This window comes from Cupressus sempervirens, chromosome 2 (genome assembly GCF_028749045.1).
Source record: "Cupressus sempervirens isolate cs-2001-9-10 chromosome 2, ASM2874904v1, whole genome shotgun sequence".
Lineage (NCBI taxonomy): Eukaryota > Viridiplantae > Streptophyta > Pinopsida > Cupressales > Cupressaceae > Cupressus > Cupressus sempervirens.
The window spans coordinates 297432999-297457953 of NC_143119.1; the positions used below are offsets into that span (position 1 = coordinate 297432999).

Genomic DNA, 24955 nt, shown 5'->3' on the forward strand with positions numbered 1-24955 from the left:
GGGTAGTATTATTCTCGTACACACTACATGAGGCAACAACCAACTAGTTCTCGAAAGTCAACAAAACCAAGGTTAGCATATGGGTGAATTGAAGGTGGTATTTGAGGCCGAGTTTAACCTAATTTGGGACAATAATGAGATTGTTGCCGAGATATACAGCACGAAGTAAAGTAAACACGAAACTGTAAGGGCCTACAGTTGGTGGCTGGAGGAGTTATTAGGGAAGATGGAGAATCAATCAATGGATGGATTGAAGAAATGGTGGTTTGTGGAGGGACTAAAATCCTCTCTGAGGAAGAGGATGGAGGTTGACTTGCCCATGTCATATGATGATACTTACAATAGAGCCATGCATATAGAGAGTGACAACAAGACCTCAACAAAGAAGAACTGGTCAAATGATGATGACTCATTTGAAGGGAGCAATAGCTACAAGGAATCTATTGAAGATTGTAACTGCAATAGAGATCTTTATCTCTAGCTTTAGGAATATGATCGTTATTGGTCACCTTCAGTTGAAGAGGACATTTGTGATAATAATTGAGATAATATTAAATATTGAGACATGTGTCTTATTATAGGTGTTGAGGCATGCATATGGAAATACAAAGAGCCGTGTTTTGGGAAATCATAGAGACCTTTGGTTGTAATGTGAAGAGTCTCTCTATTCTTTATATATTCTATCAAGTGAAAAGTATTGTATATCAAAACATTTTATGATTAATAAAAGTGACATTCTGTTGTGTGGTTGGGTTTTTCCCTTCATCCAAAAGGGTTTTCCTAGGATAATCTGTTGTGTCTCTTGTATCTATTTGCGCTCTTCCTTATTGCTGCTTAACTTTATTTCTTGGTAAAACTTAACATGGTATCAAAGCTAGGTTCCATTACAACATATAAGGATGCCTGTCATTGCTTTCGTTTATCTAGGGATCTTTAATGGCTCTACAGTTTTCTAAGATTTTTGTATGAAATTTTGCATGAACATCTACATTTGTTAACATGCACTTGTATATTAGAGCCAACTTTTTGGGTGTTCAACTATAGATATTTAATAAATTGAAGGGCCAAAGATTATAGGTTGGTCCATTTGGTGTAAAATATCAAATCATCAAATTGCTTGGCTAAAGTTTTGTCCCATGGCCATGCATGAACAAAGTGAAATGTTGACATGCAAATAGTTATCATTGCTCCATTGATGACTATTTGCATAATCATAAGAAGAGGAATGATTCTAGAGTCGTGCATTGATCGTGTGGATTTGTATTTGAAAACTTCTCTTTTGATGACAATTTTTTAGGTTGTAGAGCTCGAGCATATACAAAAGCAAAAGCCTGAGCACAAGCAGGAACATGCAGGAAATGTTTCAAAGTATGTAGTAGTATTATGGTCACAAACAAGAAAATGTAAAGAAATTTCATGCAATATGATACCGTTTCGGCACTGCTATATTGGTTTCCTTCTAACTTAATGCATGTGCAATTGACATTATTCATCCCGGTGAGAATTTTCCTACGCTTTTTTTATGCTTCATGCGTTTTTGGCGATTGTATCTTCTTTTATGGGTTGGTTATTGTCTCCTTATGTAATAACAACCTTTTCATATTCTTCCCGCCCTTAAATCGTCAAACTAAAGTATGTATGTTGTATGCACTAGAGATATATTGTGATTCTTGTTGCATCCTTCGAATAGCTGACCTTCATTTTGGTCAGCATTCATCTCGATATCCAGAGAGCTTATTTTCCCAAATCATATTAATCCTTCTTAACTTTAATGCCCCTCCAACCTTGACAAATTATTAGTGATGCTTTGAGTCGTAAATAGAATACTTGGTAGGTTTTCCTCTAATTATTGTTCCTAAGTACTATGTTCCTTGGTTTAGCTTGGTAGTGATTTTATTGAAAAAGAAAAAGAATTTCTTTTTAATTTTAAAATCACTAAACTTAGTAACATTTAGTGTTGTCCTTCATATTTCCTTTAGAGGGTGTTACATTTGGTACCAGAGCCCTAGAATTCTATACCGGGAACTCTTGGGATTTGAATATGGCTCATTCATAACCTTAGTAGTGGGTAGAACCCTTTTAATGTTTTCTGAATTGCTATTATAAATGAAAAACAGATTCTTCATTAGTCATGATGGACTTACATTTTCAAACATTAAAGTATGACATCCTAGGCCATAAGAATTCGGTTAAGGTCTATAGATAATTATGTCCTATTTCTTCTAAATTATGCGAAACTTAAGGGTTCGTTAGTGTATCTTATGCTTCTACCATTTGAAGATTGCTAAGTTAACTTAAAATTTTAAGCACCTTGCCTTCTTGAACTACTTCATTATAAATGTGAAATATTTTACTTTTGGAGTTGTTTTCACTATTCTGCAGGATAATATAGCTTTTTTGAAACCTTGAGTTGTGTTCCTTTGATTTATGAATGTTGATATTAAGTAGTTACACATAGTATAAGGGAAACTATGAGAATGCAATAATACACTGTTAATGGATAATCATCCTTTTGTATGCATTCTTGGAAGAAAAGCTATAGAATTAGGAGATCCTAAGACTACATCTAAGACTAGTAAATATCCAAGTTCCAACTATGTATGCTAGCCCGACAAAACCAACTAGTTTTAGAGGATTGTGGATTTGTAAGTTAATTCAACCAACAATATATCTTGTTTTGACTTTAGTAAAGAATTACATTGATAGTAATGCTTGATAAATATCTTAGGGAGTGTATACATTTTAATCCCTATCTTCAGTATAAAAGGAAAATATATTGGCGTAGGGTAATGACTTATCTCTTTAAGCAACGAGAAGTTGTGGATAGATTGCATTCTTGTTTGAATTGAGCAATTGGTAAATATAATTTTTGAAAAACAATTAGACTAAAGGCTCTCTCCCTCTCTCTCTCTCTAGGAAAGTTCTAAACTATCTTGGAACCGTGTTTATTAGGAAAGTCACTAACATGTTAGTTTTCTTCTAGAAGTTTTCCTTACTATAGAAATATTTTTAAGATAAATTTGAAAATTGGGTAACTCAAATAGAATGTAAGAATACAATAGGATTATAGAATATGTCCCTTGTTGAAATAGATCAAATAGAATTGTAGATATACTTATCACTTGAGTTTTAAGGTAAATAACAATGTCTTGTATAAAAATAACTACAACAATGTATAAGAAAACAAATTGATAATATCGAAGTTGTACTTAATTTTAAGTTGAAAGATGAATCGGAAATTCCCTAGTGTGTCACAAAGAATGTATAGTAAGTTAAACTGCTTCAATTGGGAATGTTGGAGACAACTAAAGAATTAATTATGATCAAAGGATTAGATGGGATTAGAAGGATATTCTTTCAAATAAGTTTATGTTTAATTTTACAAATAACATGTTTAAAAGAACTCCTTTAGCTAGTGAAATGTAGAAGTAAAATAGTAAAGTTTAAGAAAAACTCTTTAAGTTTGTAACAACTTGTAGCAATGGTTGTGATTGTTTTCCTTGGGTAAAAAACAATTATCTTTAACTAGTTGGATTGTGTTCTTTGTAAGAATATTTTTCAGAATTATGTGACTATTATGTTTCCTAGTGTAAGGGTTAACTATGCTACAGGGCTGTCCTTTTTGTTTTTAAGAAACTAAGGACTAGATATTCATGTCCCTTTCCTAGGTTTAGTAAAAGGTAATTTGTGATCAAATTGGTCGCATAAAAAATTAATTGAACTCGGAGATACTTTATCTTGCGGATCATTTAGGGATATCCACTTAATATTTTGTCTTGGTATATTTTCTTGATTTCAAAAGTTAGGAAAAATAAAGGTTTCTAGGTAAATCGTGTTAATACACAGACTAGAATTTCAGAATTACTAGGAAGGAAGGACTTTTCATAAAATACTGAATGAAGGAAGTGGTTATGATAGATAACACATGATAATAGACATGGGTATAGGCATATATTATGATAACTTCTTATATGAAAATTTTGACTTTGAAATCATAAGAGAAAACTATGTTTATTTGTCATAGGCATTTGCTTGGGTTAGTAACCATTGGTACTAATGACAAGATAATGCTGACTTCTATGAGTAAGTCTACTTATAGGGTGGAGGATGTAATATCTCTTCAACCCTAACAGATTATTAGCGATGCTTCGAGTTGTAAATAAAACACTTCATAGGTTTTCCTCTAATTATTGTTCCTAAGTACTATGTTCCTTTGTGTACTTAGTAGTGATTTTAATTAAAAAGAAAAAGAAATTCAACAAAAAAATTATTCACTAAACTTAGTAATATTTAGTCTTGTCCTTCCTATTTCCTTGGCAGAGTGTTACACATCTGTCATTTCTCAGAGTTGAAGTCCATAAAGGAAAGAGCAATGTGATTCCTACTAGTTCCTCATGTGGTAGATGGGGCTGCAATGGGTTATGCAATTGGAAATTCCAAAGAGTGTTGCCAAGAGTGTGTTGGCAGTTGGCCAGCACCCCTTGTAGGACTAGAAAACTAGTTTTGGAACTTGTTGGTTCCCAAAACCGCAAATTGGAATCCTACGAGTCTTGCCAACTCGATGCTGGGATATCTAACCAGTTATGGCCAACTTGACGGGATTGATCAATGCGATCCAAATCTCTTGTGCTTTTGGCTCTGCAAACCAAGGTAGGTGTACCTAATCTTGGACAACAACCTTAAATCCAAGATGCTTAAAGCAAATTGGTTAGAGCATGAATACAATGAAAGTTTTCCAAATGGCAAGAATTATAGAAAACTTCAAATTTGCAAATTACAAATTAAGAATAACGAATCAATACATGAATGTTTTTGAAATAAGGATAAGTATGGATTAATGCAACAAAAGAATAGATTAATTCCTCAAAGGGAAGATATGAAATAATTTCCAGCATATGGATTGTGAATTATGAAAAATAAAAAGACTAGTGTCGAAGGGTGATAGAGTCAATATTATAAGTTTAAAACATACAACTTTATAAAATTCTACGCACATTTATTATAAACAATTTAGTAGTCAAGATGTGACAGATCAAATATATGGACGCAATTTTAAAATAGTTTAGAATGTACTTTAACTCTTGTGGTTCGGAGACAAACCAGACATAGATTCAGAAACAATTAAATATTTCTCAATATCTATGATCAATTTTAAAATGCTATAATTGATCCTGTCCACTTATCTATCATATAAATTATTTATAAAATTAAAAAAAAATATTAAGGACGAAACTATATAATATTTTAACTCTAAAGCTTCATGCAAATAAAATAAAATAAATATTTCTTACTGATCATGCCAGAAATAAAATTGCACTAGAAACACTCCTTATGGATTATCTATCCAATGCAGTTTGACTCCAGAAAGGCATAAGAATTTATTCAATAATCCACAATCCAAAGGCTTAGTTCAAAAACTCATTCATTTGCCAATGAAAGATTATAATTCATCAAATAGGCATGTGTAGATAGATAGCTAAAATTTTAACGTCCACGAAGCTAAAAATAGCCTATGGGACAGCAAGACAACTCAAGCAGACTTAAGTAACAATGTTCGTTGCTTGTGTAGGATGATGATGAGTCCACCCAATTGCTCAATGTACTCTTCGTTGAATAGGTTATGCCAAGAACTGTCACATATAGTGTCCGCAAATTTATCTCTACTACTCTTGTAGGCTTCACATTCTAAAATAAAGTGCTGTTCAGTTTCCACTTTCCCAGAATTGCAGAATCTGCGAATTCTTTCTTCCCAAGCCTCCTTTGGCCTCTTCCAACGTCCGGTCTCACAACGAAGTTGGTGAGAGTTGGTTCTCAGCTGAGCAATAAGAATTTTAGCCCTCCAAGAAATGTTGGCTCCTATGTATGCTTTTTGGAGTTGATCACAAGCGAGGTTGAACTCATTTATATAATATAATTTCTTCCTTCTGATCTCGCTTCTCCAATTTCTCTTGTAGAATTTCTCCATGACAAAGACCTTTATTTCTTTATTATTTGTGGGGCACATATTGAATTGAATATTCCATTTACTCATCCATTTGATGTTTTGTTGCATCCATGTCCTTTTTCGCTGACATAGTGTGTCACTAAAGACCACTTTAGGCCATCTATCCTCTTCCATTTTTTCGATTCTTTTTAGATAACTTAGAAGGCGAACCATAGCAAGTGCCTCAATAGGAGCAGCCCCCATTTCACTTAGCATGATATCATATGGAACAGTGCTTTTGATTTTAAACTTGCTTGTGATCAAGCGCTTTTGGATTCCTTCGATTTGTTTCCATTGTGCTATAGTAGTGTTGCTGGCCCATAATTCACACCCGTAAAGAACAACTGGCAGCACAAGAAGACCGAACAAAGTTTGAATAGTTTTCCAATCCCACAACTTTGCTTCACGGCACCTATTCTGAAGAGCATAAAAAGCCTTCCACCCACCTAATATCCTTTTATACCTGCAGCTAGACCAGCTTAGTTTTTTGTTGAAATCGATGCCAAGGTATTTATACTCCGCAACTTCTTCAAGAACACTTCCATTGTAATAAAATTCATGTTGGTGTTGTTTTTTATTATTAGAGAAAATCATAACCTTAGTCTTGCTGATATTGACCTGCATCCCCACCATTTCGCAAAAGCGCTCAAGAGAAGATAGATGATCTTGCAAACCATAGGCAGATTTGGCAATTAAAATGAGATTGTCCGCATATAGGAGCAGCTTTATTACAAATTCACCTAGCTGAATGCCTTCACCCTTTTGCATGTTTAACCACTCTTCCAGTTTGTCAATATATAAACCAAACAAAGTAGGAGATAAAGGGCAGCTCTGTTTGACCCCAATATCGCTCCTAAAACATTCTGAAATGCCATCTGAAGTTCTGATTTTAACTTTCACCTCTTCGTACATCCTATGAACAACAGCTCTGAGATGCATAGGAATCCCCAATTCTTCCATCCTAAACCAAAGCTTGTCTCTCGGGACAGTGTCAAAAGCCTTTTTAAAGTCGACAAAGCAATAAAATACTTCTTCCTTTTCCTCCCATTCTTTTTCAATAATGTGTCTCAAAGTGACACAGTGATCCACTGTCGAGTGCTTTGGCCTAAAACCAGCTTGCCCTTTAGCACGTTTGTGGTTTTCTTCTGCCCATTTCCTGATCCTAGTTTCTATCATGCTGCCAAAAAGTTTAGCAAAGAGGGGATTGATCATTATAGTCCTGTAGTTGGAGGGATTGTTAATATCACCACTCTTAAAAAGTGGTATTGCAAGGCTAATTGTCCAATCTTTCGGAAACCCTTCTTGGCAAATTTTGTTGAAAATTTCAGTGATGTGTGGTGCAAGAGTTTTCATACCCCACTTCAGATATTCTGCTTGGAGCGCAACAAGGTCTTTTGCTTTGAGCGCAACAAGGTCTTTTGCTTTACCTCCACCTAACTTCTTAATCCCTGCCTCTATCTCTTGCACAGTGAAAAGATTTGTATCATCATTGACCAAAGGTGGCTGTCCCACTCCACCCTCTTGTTCATAAAGTTTCTTAGCATATTCAAACCATTGGGTGGCAATAATATTATTATTTTCAGTTTGTTTTCTCCTTGGTTGGAGTTCTTTCCAAAAACGTTTGGGGTTATTTCTGCCCAAGAAAATTAACTCCTCTCTCCTTGTGAACATAAAATCAGTTTTTTTCTTCTTTAGGATCTGTTTGTAGGCCTTAATGTCAAGGTTAGTTTTATTTGACTCCCGTAGGTTTCTTCTAGCCCTCTTGCATTCCTTATCAAACCAAGCATTGGCTGGAAAACAATTAGTTTCAGATTTTCTATGTTTTGCTCTCTTGCATTTTGAAAGAGCCTCATGAATCAAATTTGATAAATCATAACTGTTAACACCATGTTTATACAGAGGGTGTCCTATACAAAGTTCCTCAAGAGTAGTTCTGAAAGTGTTACTGTTTTCTGAAGTTAACAAAATTCTGCCCTGAGAAGGGGGGTAATGAGGGCCTTGGGTTTTTGCTTCAATCCGCCTATCCTTTGCCCAATACAAATTTACGTATAGCGGTCTATGATCTGATTTGAGATCCCAAATGTGTTCTCCAATTGCAACTTCTTCAATATTTTCATACAAATTCTGCGAACAAATTAAATAATCTACCGCACTTGCTCCGTTGTATGTGTTGCAAGTGAAAGTGCCTGACTTAGCCCATCTAGCCAAACCATTACAAATTATGAGATCAAATGTGCCACATAGAGTGATCAATTCTTCCCCAAAACGATTGCAGCCTTTAGCATCTTCGGATATTCTTTCCCATTGATGATTTGTTTCTTCTGTGAGCCAAATAGGGTTATCATTTACTTTGGAGCTGAAAATACTTGCTTGCCAATTTGTTGTCCTAGCATTGAAATCTCCAACAAGAAGAACATCCCCATGCTACGAAAAAATAGCAACATCTTTCTTTAACGCAGCATAGGGGTCATTGTGATCTAAACCACACTTTTTATAAGTTTTAGATACTTGTGGAGCAAAGTAACAGGCTGCATTCCTGATAAGAGTGTTATTTTCCACAATTTTGAGCCATATGAATTGTTTATTAGAATCAGTCTTTTCCAACTGAATGGCACGACCTTCCCTTTCTTTTACTAGAACCATTATACCTCCATAACCTTTACCATTTCCCACTACCTCATTCCACACTGCCATCTTCCAGTAGCCTTCAAACAATGGGGTCTTACATCCCTCATGCTCATGTGTCTCTATGAGACAAATAATGTCTTTGTCTTCCGCAATAGGTCCTAACCCAGGCCCACGTCTCCATGGATAACCTCTACAATTCCAACAAACTAGACTTAAGGACGCCTGGGTTAAGTTTGATTGCTATTTGTTTTGATGTGAAAGACTCGAAGTTGAGTTATTATCACTAAGCGTGATTGCTGATCTTGTTGTATCGCTGCATGCTAATGTGTTTGTTGTCACACCTTTGTTGCCTTCTTGCTGCCCTTCATTGGAGCGGTAGCCAAAATGAGCAATAATTGCTTTTCCCTTGAACATCCAAGCTCTTTTGCCTTCATTTCTAGCTGTTCTGATTTTTTCCATTTCCATTCTTCTTTCTACTTGTTGTCTCATGGTTAAATCCTCCTCTATAACAAAGCGAGAACCCCTCAAGAGCTGTTTTTTGTTAAGTAAATTTTGTTTGTCGCTAATGCTGGGCATGACTACCTTGATTGGCCTATTTCTCTCAACTTGTGGTTTGCCAACCCTCCAAGCTTGACAAATTTGTCCTTGCCACAACAACACATCTTGTAGGAAATCCCTCGTTAAATCGAGAGTGTGTTCGCCTTCCCCATAATCTTTTATCCCTTTGATAATTATATTGGATGCCCTACGCTGCCTTTCCTTGACCTCTCCGTCTTGTGTGTTCACACGAATCTTTGCCTCTTCTCTTGCCATATCAAGGTGTTTGCTGTTTTTGTCCCAAGTTTTGGTGACTTCTGAAAAACTTCTCCTCTCCTCTTCAACCCCTGCCTTTCCCAACGAATTAGTGTGAAAAATCGGTCTCTCCTTATAATGAGATGACTCGATATTTGTTGTGACCTTGTTTGTTTCCAATGTAGCATTCAGATTTTTCCATTCATCCTTCATGTTCTGCCATTCAAGCTTCCCTGCTAAAAGTGTTTCTTGCAGCGTTGAGATTTGAGCTTTTAAAATGTTGTTATTATCTGCAAGAGTTTTATTTGCTGCAATTAACACCTACATATTACGATAACTTTCTTGTTCCTTAGCCTCTAGGAGTTCCAACCTCCTCTTGGCCCTCAATAGTTCTTGTACATAAAGATCTGGGCACCATGCGAGAGGTGTGGAGGTAGGGCTGTAAGTGACAGAATCGACAAAGTTGCTGCTACCACGCAAATGACTGTCACCATCTAAGTGTGGAGGGGGGTACATTTTGACAACATCTTTTTGTTTCTTCTCTGGTTTATGCAATCTCTGCCTGTGTTTTTGCTTTCTATGTGACCCTTTCAAGCGAGCAAGTCTACGTTTTAAAATGCCCTTGAACTGTATAACGTTGACCCAAATATATTTCCCTATCTTGCCGAGTGATGCCATTTTGACTTGACCTAAAGGGTTAGTTTCAAAGTGCACCAGAATTTCTTGACCGTTTTTTACCAATGATATGGTTTGTTTTCCCAATGCTTGCATATCCACCGTTTGTTTTCCCATTGTTTGTGTATCCACAATTGGTTTTTCCATTGATCAAAGGAAAGAAGGACGAAACAAAACTAACAAGAGCAAATATATAAAACAAAAAAAGTCGGAAAGTGCACCTGGAAACCCCTGGCTTAAAAGCCTACCCCTATCTTGCTGCGGGCTGGGCCCAGCCTTGTTTTTCCTTTGGAAACGAGCCTGTCTACTGCCTGGTTCCACTCTGATGCTCCGATGTGATGTCCTGGTCCCACTGTGCCCTTAGATGCTTAGTGCCCTATCTTTTCTACCCCCATTACTATAAACTTTACCATTTCATCACGTATAATAATGACACTGGCGAATATCCTTCCCTTTTACGCGATGTTCCAAGTACAATCATTTATTTACTATTCCATGCAGTTATTTTATTTCCCTCGTCTTCCTCCTGCGACTGGCACTGTCAGAGCATACTGTGTCTAAATCTCACGAACAATATGATGAATTGGGCCGGCGCGCGTTGCCTGAGTCAATGCCTACTCTCGGTATAGTATGCAATTTTGTGGAAAGTATATATGAATTGTATGATTTTGCATCTTATATTTATAAATGTGAAAAGGCGTAAGTATGAACTGGCACATCTCTCCCCATTTCCTAATCACAACTGCCTAAACGATAATAATAACTTAATGATTTACGATATGAAATAAAGGCGGCTAGGAATATATAATAAGTTTTCAGAGATTTTTCGGTGAAACAAATCCATATTTTGACAAAGACTTGTCGCGGGGTATCCAAGACATAGGAGTATCTTCATTTTATTTTCTCTGTGTATTTCCAGCCCATGGCTAGTCCGAACGGGAGATAAACTCATGAATTCTTGGACGCAATTGTGGACTGGGCGGCATGTGGTGTGTGAAGATATTATACTCCCATCATATCTTTGTCTGAAGCTGACTTACGATATAATTGTTGGGCCATGTTTCTCCTCTCCCGCATACGCCTCCACATCTGCAAGGAACACAAAACATCATCAGATATCGAATCGTGAGAAACAATGCTTCAGCAGCCCTGCAGACATAGAAACTAAAGAGTCTCTTTATCACTGGGAGGTGCAGGAGGATAGTCGACACATCTCTGTTGACTATGACAATGCCAATAGTTTGAAGAAACCATTATATATGTACTGTTATGTATGTTCTTGGTGGTTGCATACTGCCTGCTTTAAATGGAATTCTGGAGAGCCTTTTGTGTTGGCCAAGCCCATGGATGGCGAAATATTCATAACAATTTATCGGGAGGAGCTTATGTGTGCCTTACGTCTCTGTCTTCTCCAGTATTGGTTCACATAAGCTTTCAATATGTTGTCCATATGCCAATCTCACTATGCTATATGCCGGCAATCTACTAGATGGAAAAAGTAAAACATTTTCAGATGGTTTTCAATGCCGTAAAACTCCAATTTTATCATTAGAGTGCAAATACTGATGACTCCTCTTTATAGTAAAAGCTCAGTCTTTTGGTCCATGTCGGATATATATTCTGCCATGTTTGTATTTTCCAATTTATAATCTTTGTAACTCTTCCAGTCTCTAACGCTGAAGATTACATTTGTGGGCTGTCACAAATTAATAGATCTGTAGATTCCGAATTTTGCAAGGATGACATTACTCCATAAATATATCCTTTTTTTAGAGTTCATCGAACAATCTACCACTGCCATTGAATTGTAATTTTCACTCAGCCTCAATATCAGTTAGTATGATGACTGTAAGATCGTGATGTGGTTCTTGTTCTCAATGCCATTTCTGATACACCTATTTTGCCTCATGCTCCACCATCTGTCAATACCGTCTAATTATTCTGAAAATAATTATGTGAAAGGTGATGTCCTGATCTGAAATTTTGACCAAAGTTCATTATGATTAAATGTGGAAAATGTCTGGTAATATCATTGCAGTGAGCTTAATATGAGATAAATCTGCTGCTAACAATTATGACTGCAATGCTCTACCAGTTGTGTGTCAGATATTTATTTCTGAATTAAGAGAAGCGTCCTGTAGGAAGCTGAAAATAACTGTCAGCTATGGATGTTAAGAAATCACTGATGCCACTGCTACTTAATTTTCTGAGTTAGAAGTCTCAGGTTGTAGAGAACTGAACTTCTTTTGACAACACAAAAAATCCCATTATGCAGAGCAAAAAGTTTCTTTACCAGACTGATCAGAGGTGCCTGAACAACAGTCCACATTTGCAATAATATAGTGAATTTTCTGTGTCAGGACTATCCAAGTCCTGACAATTCATATGTTCTTGATCAACAGCAATGTCAATTCCAGCATTTCACTGCCCAAGCTTATTAAACTCACTGAGGCTTCCTTCTATTAAGAGTATATCAGTCTGTAGAGAATTGATATGTCTCTGAATCTTTGTGCTGAATAGAATGTTCTGCCATTTGATCACCACAAGCATAATTGTCTGCTGTCAACCCAACATCATGCTATTTGTTCCTTCAATGTGATGAATACACACCTTTCACACAATTAGTAATAGACCTATTTGCTACATGAGGCTTGTATCAATATAAGGCTTTGAAACATCTGTGCATCTTGGAACCAAAATGTTGGAGAGAAAATGGATAACCCTTAGCAGAGCATCATCAGAAGGTTCATCATGATGTGTCTGATATCAAGGCACTTGAATAGTGTGGAAATGCGAAATGTGTGCTTATATGAAACTTCCTTTTCCATATTCTTCTGATGACGACCTTTCAATGTTATGAAGCATATTGATTGAATATAAGTAGTGTGTAAGATCTGAAAATTCTTTCTTTGACACAGTGCTTAGGACTCTAAAATTTGCCAAAATTTTAGAGTTCCATCAAAACCTAGCATACTATGAGCAACCAATAAAACTCAATAAACATACACTAAACCCTTCTAATCTACCAGGAAAACCAATTGAAGCATAAAGCAAATAAAAGAAATGAAACTCCCTCTACAATTGTAGCTCCCATGTCCGTTCTTCTCCATTTGATGTAGCTCCAATCGCCTATAGTGCCTATACAATTGAAAGCAAAGACTAATGCTATGATGATGCTATTGAGAGTACTAGAAGGCCTAATGGATTCTAAGAGATATGGCTCTTAAAGGATTCTAGGGATGTTCTTAAGAATAAAAAATGAGAGCAAGATGGCTCAATTTATAGCCAAAGTGCAAGAGGAGAGAATTGAATGAGAGGATGGACACTCATCACTTTGAATGTGCAACTTGGCATGATATTCCTTAGAATATCTATGACAACCATGACACAATATGCCAAATATAAGATTCTATAACACATGAAAGTCAACATGGCTAAAAGTGAAGGAGAATCTATGACGTGCATATGACACCTCAAAGCCACTTGTAGGATTCTATGACGCATGAAAGTCAACATGGCTAAAAGTGGAAGAGAATCTATGACGTGCATATGACACCTCAAAGCCACTAGTAGCCAAGAATCTATGACAATGGAGGCTTATTATAGACGTGTAAGGAATAAAATACATCAAATATGACATATTTTAGCCAAATGTAGGGATAATATCTATGACGCGTCATGTCCATGTGTCAAGAATAGGTGGAATAGTTGAATTAAAAATTCATATATACACACAAATGGAAATTGGAGGTGGAAAATAGGACTTAAGAAATTGAGAATTTCCATAGTTTGCACCGATGAATCAATTAATTGAGAATGTTAGTTAGGAAGAATAATTAGTAATGTGGGATGAAAATGATTGAATGAACATAGGATAAGATCATGGGTTATCTAATCCTATAGGATAAATTAGTAAATGATTGGCCAATTTGATGAAATAAATGCAAGATTATCCCTTTGATGAAATGCGATAATTATGTAGATCGACTAAGATGATGGTGGGTAGATCAAAGCCATGATCAAATTGATTGATTGATTAGAATTGATAACATGCCAAGGACACATGACATGGATTAAGAACATGTAACATTTTAACGGACATTTTAAATGTTGCAGAATCAAAATTGATTAATAGAGTTGATCGTAATAACATTGATGGACAATGTCAATGTTATAAAATTGATTGGCAGGGTTACAATCCGACACTGAAGGACTCAACAATGTCAATGATTGAATGTTGAAATTGACAGTTTTACCTAGCTCTGAGGGACATGACAGTGCTAAGGTCAGATTTGATAGGTTTGATAGATTGATAGGTTGCCAAGGCACTGAGGGACATGACATTGCCTAGGGTTGGACAAATGATGATTGATTTGAGATGTTTGACATGTTTTGGGTTGATTAGGACTGATTTGGGATGATCTCGGGTTGATTTGGGATGATTCTAATGATGTTGAAATGGTTTCGGGTTGAATTTCAGAAAGTTCGGGTAAAATAGAGACCGATTCCGAAATGATCTGCAATTGATTTGAAAGGGGATACGAATGATGAAGGATATTATCACAATATGTGTGAATGATAATCAAATTGGCCAAAAGATTTGAATTAGTGAAATGAGAAAATAGGACGAGTTAATATGAAAAAGTGATTAAACAATAGACGCAAACCATTTATGAGCGTCTACACTTGGTAGTGATTTTAACGAAAAAGAAAAAGAAATTCAACAAAAAATTATTCACTAAGTTTAGTAACATTTAGTCTTGTCCTTACTATTTCCTTGGCAGCGTGTTACACATCTGTCATTTCTCAGAATTGAAGTCCATAATTTGTGGACATGCTTCTATAAAGGAAAGAGCAATGTGATTCCTACTAGTTGCTCATGTGGTAGTTGGGGCTGCAATGGGTTGTGCAATTGGAAATTCTAGAGAGTATTGCCAAGAGTGTGTTGGCAGTGGGCCAGCTCCCCTCACAGGATTCGCGACATGGCTTAATCGCCTCATGTGGTTCTATAAGACTATTGGTTGTATCGGGCATTGATAGGTCGATCTTTTGGTGTAACAACCACCTTGTCCTTTCTAATAATGGGTATCAGAGCTTGGCCACAAGTTCGAATCTCACAGGCCACGGCAAGTGACGTTGGGAGGGGCATTGTTAGTAGTGGGCCAAAGTCCCTCGCAAGATTTGCGACATGGCTTAATCGCCTCCTGTGGTTCTATAAGACTATTGGTTGTATCGGGCATTGATAGGTCGATCTTTTGGTGTAACAACCTTGTCCTTTCTAACAAAGAGAACCTGTATCGTTGCCATTTTGTCACAAATCCCCAATAATGTATACACAGATTTTAATAATACATTTGATTTAACTTATGTTATAAATTGTTAAAATATAATTGTCATTACTTTATCAATTAAATATAATCATTACTAAAACATAATTACTTTGATTTATTGTTAATTGCTATTAAAATGTAATTATTAGTAATCAACATTGACAAGATCAAACTCTAAGATAATTCAAAACACTTATTAATTACATTTAACTAAGTAGCACATTGAATGGATGAACGTATCTTTCCCTCACACGTTACCCCACCATATAAATAGGACATAAGCCACATTATAAAGGAATAATCGAATTAGATCACTATTGAATATACAGTTAGCAAGGAAGACCAATCAAAGGAGATTCTCATTGAACTTATAGTCAACAACATTATCGAATCACATTGCACGGATTTAAAGGCAATAAGCAAATTTGAATGATTAATAATTGGAAAGCACAACATTATTGAATCACATTGCATAGAAATAAAGGCAATAAGCAAATTTGGATGATTAAAAATCGAAAAACACAAACAAGGAAAGTATATCACATTGTACACTACCCAAGTAATCGGCAAGACAACTGATGTGACATTACTCTGTTAGGTCACAAGAGTATGGACCCTCTAAATCCCGATCAACACGATTCTTAAACCGGTCGGCGAGGTTCATATAACCCAAGCTTAAGAGTGGACCCAAAATAATATTTTAAAGGTATGTCTCCCTCATATAATCCGACTGACCTTTTTTAAAAATGATTAACACATACGCTTTCATATATAATAACATGGTATTTAAACTATGCATAACAATTAATATATAAGTTCGATAAAAATATTTTGAAACTACTATAATATTGTTGATAATATGAGATTATGATTTTTACAAGCCAATTGAATATTTTCAAGAATAACCTTCTAATACAAGGAAACATCACAAGTTAATAGTAGTAACTAGTATTAAGACCATGAAAGCTCTAATGCTAACTCACACATGCATTAAGACTAAATATTCAATTTGAATGAGTCATTGCATATCTCAATACCATAACTATTCAAATATTCAAACTAGGTCTTTCCATATTTCTAATGAAGTGGGAGTTTGTGAAAGGTAGTGTGATTTGGGCATAATGAAGAGAAGATTCCCAAAACTAGCTTTATTCATAAGGGAGCTTGGAGCCTATTTCTACCCGAGCACAGTAATTCTAGCTTCATTATAGAAATGGAAAATGCCTAAGAAATATCTATCTAGTTAATAGGATCACTATTGTCAGCTTAATAGATGGTTCATGTTTTTAATTCCTTTCATGAAACATGTATTTTGGTAGAGCATTCATTATGTTTTCCTTTCTTGTCATGAAACATGTATTTTTGGTAGGGATCATTACAAGTGGCACAAGAGCATAATCCCACCATCATGTGAATAGAGAATTATGGAAACTCACGAAGCAAGAACAAAGAGAACCACTGTAAACGAGTTAGAAAATGAAATGAGATCATACATGGAGCAAAACAATCAAACACCAATTAATCAAATGGAAAAATCTAACCAAACACGTCTCCAAGCACTGCAACATGTGGGGATTTCAATCAGTAATAATCTGAAAGGTCAACTGACGCATATAAGAGACATTGGCTTAAATCACTCAAAAAATAACAATATGTCTTCATGGGCCGAGGTACCGCAACCCGCATTCTTATGTAGGGGAGGGTTATTAAGAGAGGAAGAAGGGATAGATTAACCCTTGAATCAAATTGAGGATATGGCAAGATCATATGTAGAACTAGAACCTCATATTAGGGCAATAGAATCATTTAGGGAATTTTGTGAAGATAAGAGAAAAGAAACACCGAGGACACATGTTAATAAGGATCTTAAACATAAAACAAATAAGATGAATGTTCTGAACTTTGATGGATTGGAAAAGATCACGGCATATGATTGGCTACAAACATTGAACACTCACCTAACATTCAACCCCATGACTGAGGAAGATGCACTCCAATTTGCCATTCTTCATCTAGCAGGCATAGCACGTGAATGGTGGCACCAGAGGAAAAACACCCACGACCATGATAGTTTTACCTCATATAAAGAATTCACACAGATTTATGAAAAGATTCATTAGAAAACATCCCCAAGAAGATTTCAAAAGGGTTACACATATTAAATATTATGGGATAGTCGAAAATTACATTAATGAATTTGAAAGAATATCAGTACGAGTGACAAGAATAGACGAAGACAGACACTCACATATTCTTGGCTGGACTGAAAGAACCTCTTAAATGATTGGTTAGTGCCTAGGTTACCAGGAGACTTGGAGGTCTCCAGTACTGGTACTGGCACTTGTACAGCTATTTTTCAAACAGGATACAGGGGTACTTTTGGAGACATCAATTTTTGTTTTTAATATAATTTTAAAATTCCCTAGAAATACCATAGATTCATAACATAGTGCGTTGAAAACAATGATGAACATTGGAAAGTTATAAATATTTACACTCAACAGTAGAAGTTTGCACATTTCAAAAAACACATTTCATATCTCATAGTCATATGTGATTTCTGAATACTGTATATGATCATCGTATCAGATTAATAATGGCAGATTCATTACATATTGAAATTTGAAATTCAAAAATATATAGTTTGATGCTAAATTGCTGATATGCAAACAAAAAACTGAACTGTAAACAAAAATTGGAATCTATACGGTATCTAGTATTATGATAATACTATGTTTTAAAATTTATTTTAAAGGCGGAGATGCGTAGGAGACTCCATTTTTTTGGTTTGGAGATGAGGAGACTTTTGGAGACTCCGTCATGAAGTCTCCCACCCTTTTCAAAGTCTCTGGAAACTTTAAAAGTCTTGGAGATTCGTCTCCATCTCCGAGAAGCGTCTCGGAGGGGGGCAGATGCATCTCCCAACAACACTGTTGAAACTTCATTTATATATCATGACGAGGAAAGTTGCAACTCTTCATTAACAGATAACATCTCTTTGGCTAATGATTAACAAACTTTTAGGGATCACACCTTTCCTTCTAATCACTGCATTAGTTTATTTGTACTTAAGTTATTCTTTCCTTGAGCTGCAATAAGGATAGTATTTGTTTGGTTGATTTGTTACTGTCTTCTTGAACATGAATAACTGATATTATGGTGAGTATAATAATTGTTTAACTTACAGTTTGCTTCTTCTGTCACCATCTCTTGACACAGTGGGATCATTACAGAGACTTTGGTCACAATAAACATGTATGTTACGTCTGCATATTTGTAAATGATGACATCATTATGATTGCTGATTGGTGCCATACTTCCTTGGGGACTATGTTGTCCATACAAGGTAATCAATGAATGTGCAGCAATTATAATGATTGCTATCCTTGCCTGATATAATCATGAATATACTCTACGATATATAGATCTGCATGGCATTGATATTATGATCTCTGATCATTGCTAGATCACTTTCATATCTTCAATATGCATCATACGCCCTATACCATTTTATCTCAATGATGATCAATATCTGGAATGAAGTCAATCATGATGTATTCAATGGTATATATATATATATATATATATATATATATATATATATATATATAAGCATAATTCTTAACAGTGATGTGGATAGTGACCATCCAGATTACTTTTCTCGATTTATTATCCAGGTTCATTCTTTGGATATGCTTGAGTAGAGATTTGCAGGACCAATAAAGATATTGTCAGCACGATAGTCAGATTAGTAACATGCTTGATATGATGTTATCAAATGTTCTTATTGTCGAATAACATCTGCTGATCTCAAAACAATCTTAATACTGCACCTTATTGCCCATACTACACCGGATCCTGGGTAGAAAAATTCTAGACAGTTTTCCTTGATAGGATCTTTATGTTGATCCCGATGCCACTGGCTTTATTAATTAGAATATGCAAAACTATCTACTTGAACTTCTAAATGCTAGCTACAAATTCTCTATCTCTATTCACTGCCCATTTAGAAGTGTTCACGGTCTGCCACCCCTTAGGTAAAGTATAGGGACATCAAAAAGGTGTGGTCGCAAAAGTGCTGGTATGGGTGGTATGATACAAATTGACAAACATGAGGTTGCAACGATGCTGATAAGGGAGATATGATAGTAATACAAGTGGGCAGAAGATGATATTGGAAATTTGCTCATAGGCTTTTTAGAATCTATTGTAAACTATCTATGTCACATTGTCAATGAAAATGATGGACAATTGTGGTAGTAGCATCAGTAAGGTCCAAAATTGTTGTATGACGAGAGGTCAAGAATACAGATGAGCTACTTGAGCCTAGTGGTTGACATGCAATAATTTTTTTCCCTAATGTTATAAATTTTAACCTAATTAGTTCATCTATTTAGAAGCTGTGTATATTGATTAATTAATGTTGTATGGTTTAGTCGATTCAGCTGACTGTTATTTATATATTTATCTTGTTTAATGGTCTCTGCAATGGTGCTTCTCTTATTTATGAAAAGCATTTATTCTTTAGGAAGGAGGAAGGAGGCCATGGCATAGTGTCAACTTTGTGTGTGCCCATGATGGATTTTCGCTAGCAGATCTTGTATCATACAATCAAAAGCACAACTTGGCAAATGGTGAAGACAATAATGATGGCGATGACCATAATAATAGCTGGAACTGTGGAGAGGTAACATTTCTGCTGTATGCCTTTTATGAAACTAAATGTTATCTAGGATCTTTCTATCATTTGAATCACATTAATTATTGGGAATCTGTAAAGATATCTCTTTTCTTTTTTTTTTTTCATTTTGTGCGCCAAGTATTATTATATATTACTAGTCTTCTTAGGATTAGTAAACATTTGTAAAATACATTACCCTATTTAATTGGTGTTAATGGATCACAATTATGTTTCTTATCATGAAGATTTTCAAATATGGTAAAGAGTTTGTTGTAATTTTAGGTTTTGATTTTAAAATGCTTTGCTTGAGTTTTCACATAAATCATATGAAGAGTTAATTTATTATATTAGTTGTAATATTGTTCTAATAAATTATTTTGGAGAATACATTAGTTAAAACAAATCAATGAAAGAAAGACACTCAAATGTCTAAAGACCTTATCTGAAACTCCGGTCAAGCTATGCTGGGTCTCCAGGTCAAGGCAAGGTATTAGATGGCCTAGAACAAGGTTATCATTGTAAAAATGCCATTGTATAATGAGAGAGAGATTGGTAACATTTTGAAGCAGTGATTGAGGTAATCTTGAGCATCTAAGGGTTCTTCAAAACAAGTTGTATACTTCAGTCCTATGTTTAAAATCTAAAACGATGCTTATTTCTGGTTGTTTTAGGTGGCAGAAGTGTCAGTGACTGCAGAAGAATCATCATTAACCAAGACACAAGCTAAGATATTATGCAGTTTGCTAAATACTTTTTTTAGAAAAATTGGTGAATTTGGACGTAGATAGTGAGTGGAATTTGAAGGGTTTCGTTCTTGAATCAACTTTTTTGATCTTTTTTCTTCCACTTTAGTGCCATGGGAAGATAGATGAGTGTTAAATATTCTGCAAACCCAAAATTAGAAGTGTTAGGCCATCATGCAACCCTCATTTTTCATGTTTATAGTTGACTATAAGGAAAAACGATAAGGATTTTGAGTGGCAAGGTTTACATAATGAGATTGAAAGAGCTTGAACACATTTTGATGTCTCCAATTAAGGTTGAAAGCATTTCTAAAATCTGTGAAATTTACTGAGGTAGTAGGATGAGGAGAAAACCACTTGTGTTTGCTGGAGTTTTCACACTTAAGCATTTATCTAGGTTCTTTTGTTGGTGCAATCATGTTTGTGTGTGTTCCTTGCAAGTTTTATTCCCTACTTTTCATTTTTCCTTTATGTTGTGTAATGTTTAACACTTGATATTGTAGTTTGCACCCATAAGAGTCGTTGAGGAGATATTGTTTGTTGGTGAACAGGAGGGACTATCTCTAGTGAAATTTGTATTGTGTTGTTAGAGCTTTGTATCATGAATTGGATTTCTAAACAAGTTATAGTCAGAAATAGGGAATACTGGGGGGCGAATCAGTGTTCCACAAACCTTTCCCCAACTCTGAATGTCATTAAGAATCTTAAAACTTGCATTGATGATCAAACTAAAAAGTAAGCATAAGCATAACACAGTGTAACTCATAACATCATTGTTTGTTAACTAGGGAAAACCTGGCCAAGGAAAAACCCTGGTGAGAATGATACATACAAAATGCTCCACTAGTCAAAAGTATTGCGTGAAAGATATTGACCCTGTTCGGAGTCTATTACATTTGTATAGTGTATCTGTCCTTGTTAGAGTACTAGGCCTTGTTAAAAGCCTCAACCCCATTAGGAGTTATTATAATACAAAATAGGAGCTCACTGCTAATATAAAGCATCTACAACTTTACAAGTAATGTAGAGTAATACCAAAACTTGACTGTTGCTAATATCTTCAATATCTGTACAGTCCTTGTTCCTCTTTGCAAAACAATCATAACACTATTGTACTTTGCTTTATACATCAGATTTGCATCTGTATCAATCATACAAAGCGTGCATATAAACATTATATCATTGCAATACAATGCCATACTTCGTTAAACAAAAGATAAGTCCTTTATACCAAATTCTTTAGTCTGTCGGCCTTGCAATGCTTGCACGTTACCCAAAACTCAAAGCTAACTTCTGCCACATATGGATTAACATCTATGATGTCATCCCAACCTTTTCAAGTAATTATTTTTGCAAGCCAAGATAATTCCTTAACCAAAATGCCAATACTATGATGTTTACCCTGTTCTGTCCTGTCAAACCTGTTTCTGGTAAACTGCCCAAAACTTAACATTTCTTTTTTCTGTCTTGCATGTGTGATCTCTGGTGTCTATAATACCTTCCTCTAAGCCTGCATAATTTTATGTGCTTATAGTGAAGCTTGCTGAACAAAACTCTCTATCTATTCCTTGTTACTCTAAATTATATTTAGTCAATTTTTTAAGTATACCAACTCCAAACTTAGCATTAAGTATGTTTAGTCAATTTTTTAAGTATACCAGCTCAAAATGAGTGATATGTTGCCATAAATGACAACCCTATCAACTGCACTTTGCCAAATTGCCAACAATCTCCCCCTTTGGCATTGATGGCAACATATGGGGAAAATTGGCTAAGTACTCAAAATCTCAAAATTGCAAAAATTGTGGCCTTGTGAAAATTTACAAAATTGTGGATCATTTAAAATTTGTACCATCATTATTATATATTGTGCTCCCCTTATGATTATACTCTATCTGACTCCCCCTTACAATATGTCCATCATGCATATGTAATGTATACTTACATTTTTTCTTGCCCATCACTCCCCCTTTGACATCAATGACAAAGGCGACTCTAAATTTATGTATATATCAAAACTTCGGTGCCTTCTTCTTCCTCAAACTGAAAATGTGATCAAAAGTGTCATACAATCAGGAAATTTCTTCTTGAGGTTTTCAAAGTTTGTGTCCTAAGAATTTTTGACAACTATACCAATGCTTGTGACTCCACACAAGCAATAAGCTGCTCCAACTGCTGCATTTAAGTCAGGATAAGCAAATTTTTCATATGATGCCTTTGCTTCTAACAGTGTATCCAATTCCTTCTGCACTAAATCAATTTTTAGAATTAGGTGCTCTCTTAGTAAGTTGAATCTTTTTAGGATTCCTTCTTTATCACTCATCATATGGCTTACTGATTCTTTTCTCGAATTCAATGATCTCCGCATCTTGTTTCTTCAATTCTTCAGTCATTCTTTCTAATTCAACTTTCTTATCTTTGATAGCTTTAGAGATGCCTTGGGTATACTTATGGGCTAAAGCACATTTCACATACAAATCCTTACCCTATAATATGCATCTTCTCATTTCTTTGATACAAACATCCAATATAGTTAAGTCATTTCTAATATTGTCACATACTATATTCAATAACTTTGCATCATGTTCAGCATGTACCTTCATATTTGTTGCCTCCTCAAGTGTTGTACACTTTTTCAGCTTTCTTTTCAACATCTTGCTTTGTGAGCTGTGTAGAAAATGGAATTGTGCTTTATAACCTCTTAGTTACCTTCTCTAAAACATTTTGAGCATTCTTGCTCAACTTACTAGACTTCTCTGCTATCTTGGAGAGTGAAATGCAGTAATCTGAATATATCTCTCCACATCCATGACCTCAGCCATTAAGCCTGCGGTGTCATTTCCCAACTTGGCAAATAATCCTTCAAAAGGTGATTTTGAAGTGCTTGGTGTATCCTTGCTAATTTTTTTGCAAGAGTCTGCAAGATCTCTATCTGTTTGTTCTGAGTATCCTCTGTTCTCTGCTCTGATTCTTGATCCATTTCATCATTTCCCTCCTTTTTCTCTTCCTTTTACACTGTCTTTTCCTCTTCTTGTTGCTCTAGTGGCTGTGCAGATGGTACTGATAAATCAGTAACTGTGATATCTTGTTGTTTGTCCTCTTGTCTCTGTCCATTCAAACTAGAGTCTATGCTCTCAAAACTAGTGCCAATGTGAATATACTTGGATAAGGCCAAGTCAAGAAAAGTCCTTTAGGTGTTTCCTCACTTCGCAAAATGTTTTGGTCCTAATGACCTTCTCTTTCCTTCTCTTCCTTCTCATCACTGGCATAATCTTAAACATTGTCACTTACCAAATTGCAAGCAGGAAATTTTGATTGGCTTTTGAAGGGGTCCTCAATGGTATCAATTGTAATCTGAAATTCATTATGTGATATCCCCGTCATAAAATATAATTATTAATCAAACTTTTGTTAATGGGCCGATTGATTTAATATATCTCGGACGCATTTTTGTTTTGTTTCCATAGTTTGTGTTGCCGTTGGCTATCTTTGTACACCCGTGGGAAGTTTTCCCTGATGGGTATTAAAGCACGGCTTGTAGGTAGTCATTAGGTATGCAATTTGGATTATTTTCTCCGTATTGCGAATTCCTGTTGGAGTTCTCTGTTGTTAGCCATTTCGGAAGTGAAACAACTTCTCTATTTGGTTTGTCCGGTTTCAGTGGGATTCAACCCTCACCCTATTCCGTCACCTGTAACACTTCGCTCGGGTCTGGCAAATCGAAGCACCATTATATTGCGAATTATCTTTGTGTTTAATTGGTTCTACTCTCTTGTTCTGTGTAATTCCATCTATTGTTTATCTGCATTAAATCTTGTTGTTTGTTCATACTACCTATTGGTTTGCAATCACTCTGTAACCGTACGAACTCCTGCCTTCCATTCCAAACCACTACCATACACTGTACGGCCTCCAAGTTCAACCCAAGCTCATCGTATGACCTCCCTTATTCTACAATATGACTGTTCTAAAACACTTCCACCGTACAACCACCCATACCTCCTATCCATATGGCCTTGTTGCTCCCCCTCCCTCCATACGGACCTGCGTTGACACCATATGGATTTGCATTGACAGCATACGACCAGAATCTGAAGATACCATACTACATTTTCTCTCCACC

General features: G+C 35.6%; 1 protein-coding gene across 1 annotated transcript in view; it reads left to right on the top strand.

Moving 5' to 3' along the window:
* The window catches only part of ISA1 (isoamylase 1), a 256180-nt gene that overhangs the window by 217256 nt on the left and 13969 nt on the right, over nt 1-24955 (top strand). Inside the window, exon 13 of the mRNA XM_089813482.1 lies at nt 19937-20095. Coding sequence (XP_089669608.1) covers nt 19937-20095 — 159 coding nt within the window. The remainder of the gene's footprint in view (nt 1-19936; nt 20096-24955) is intronic.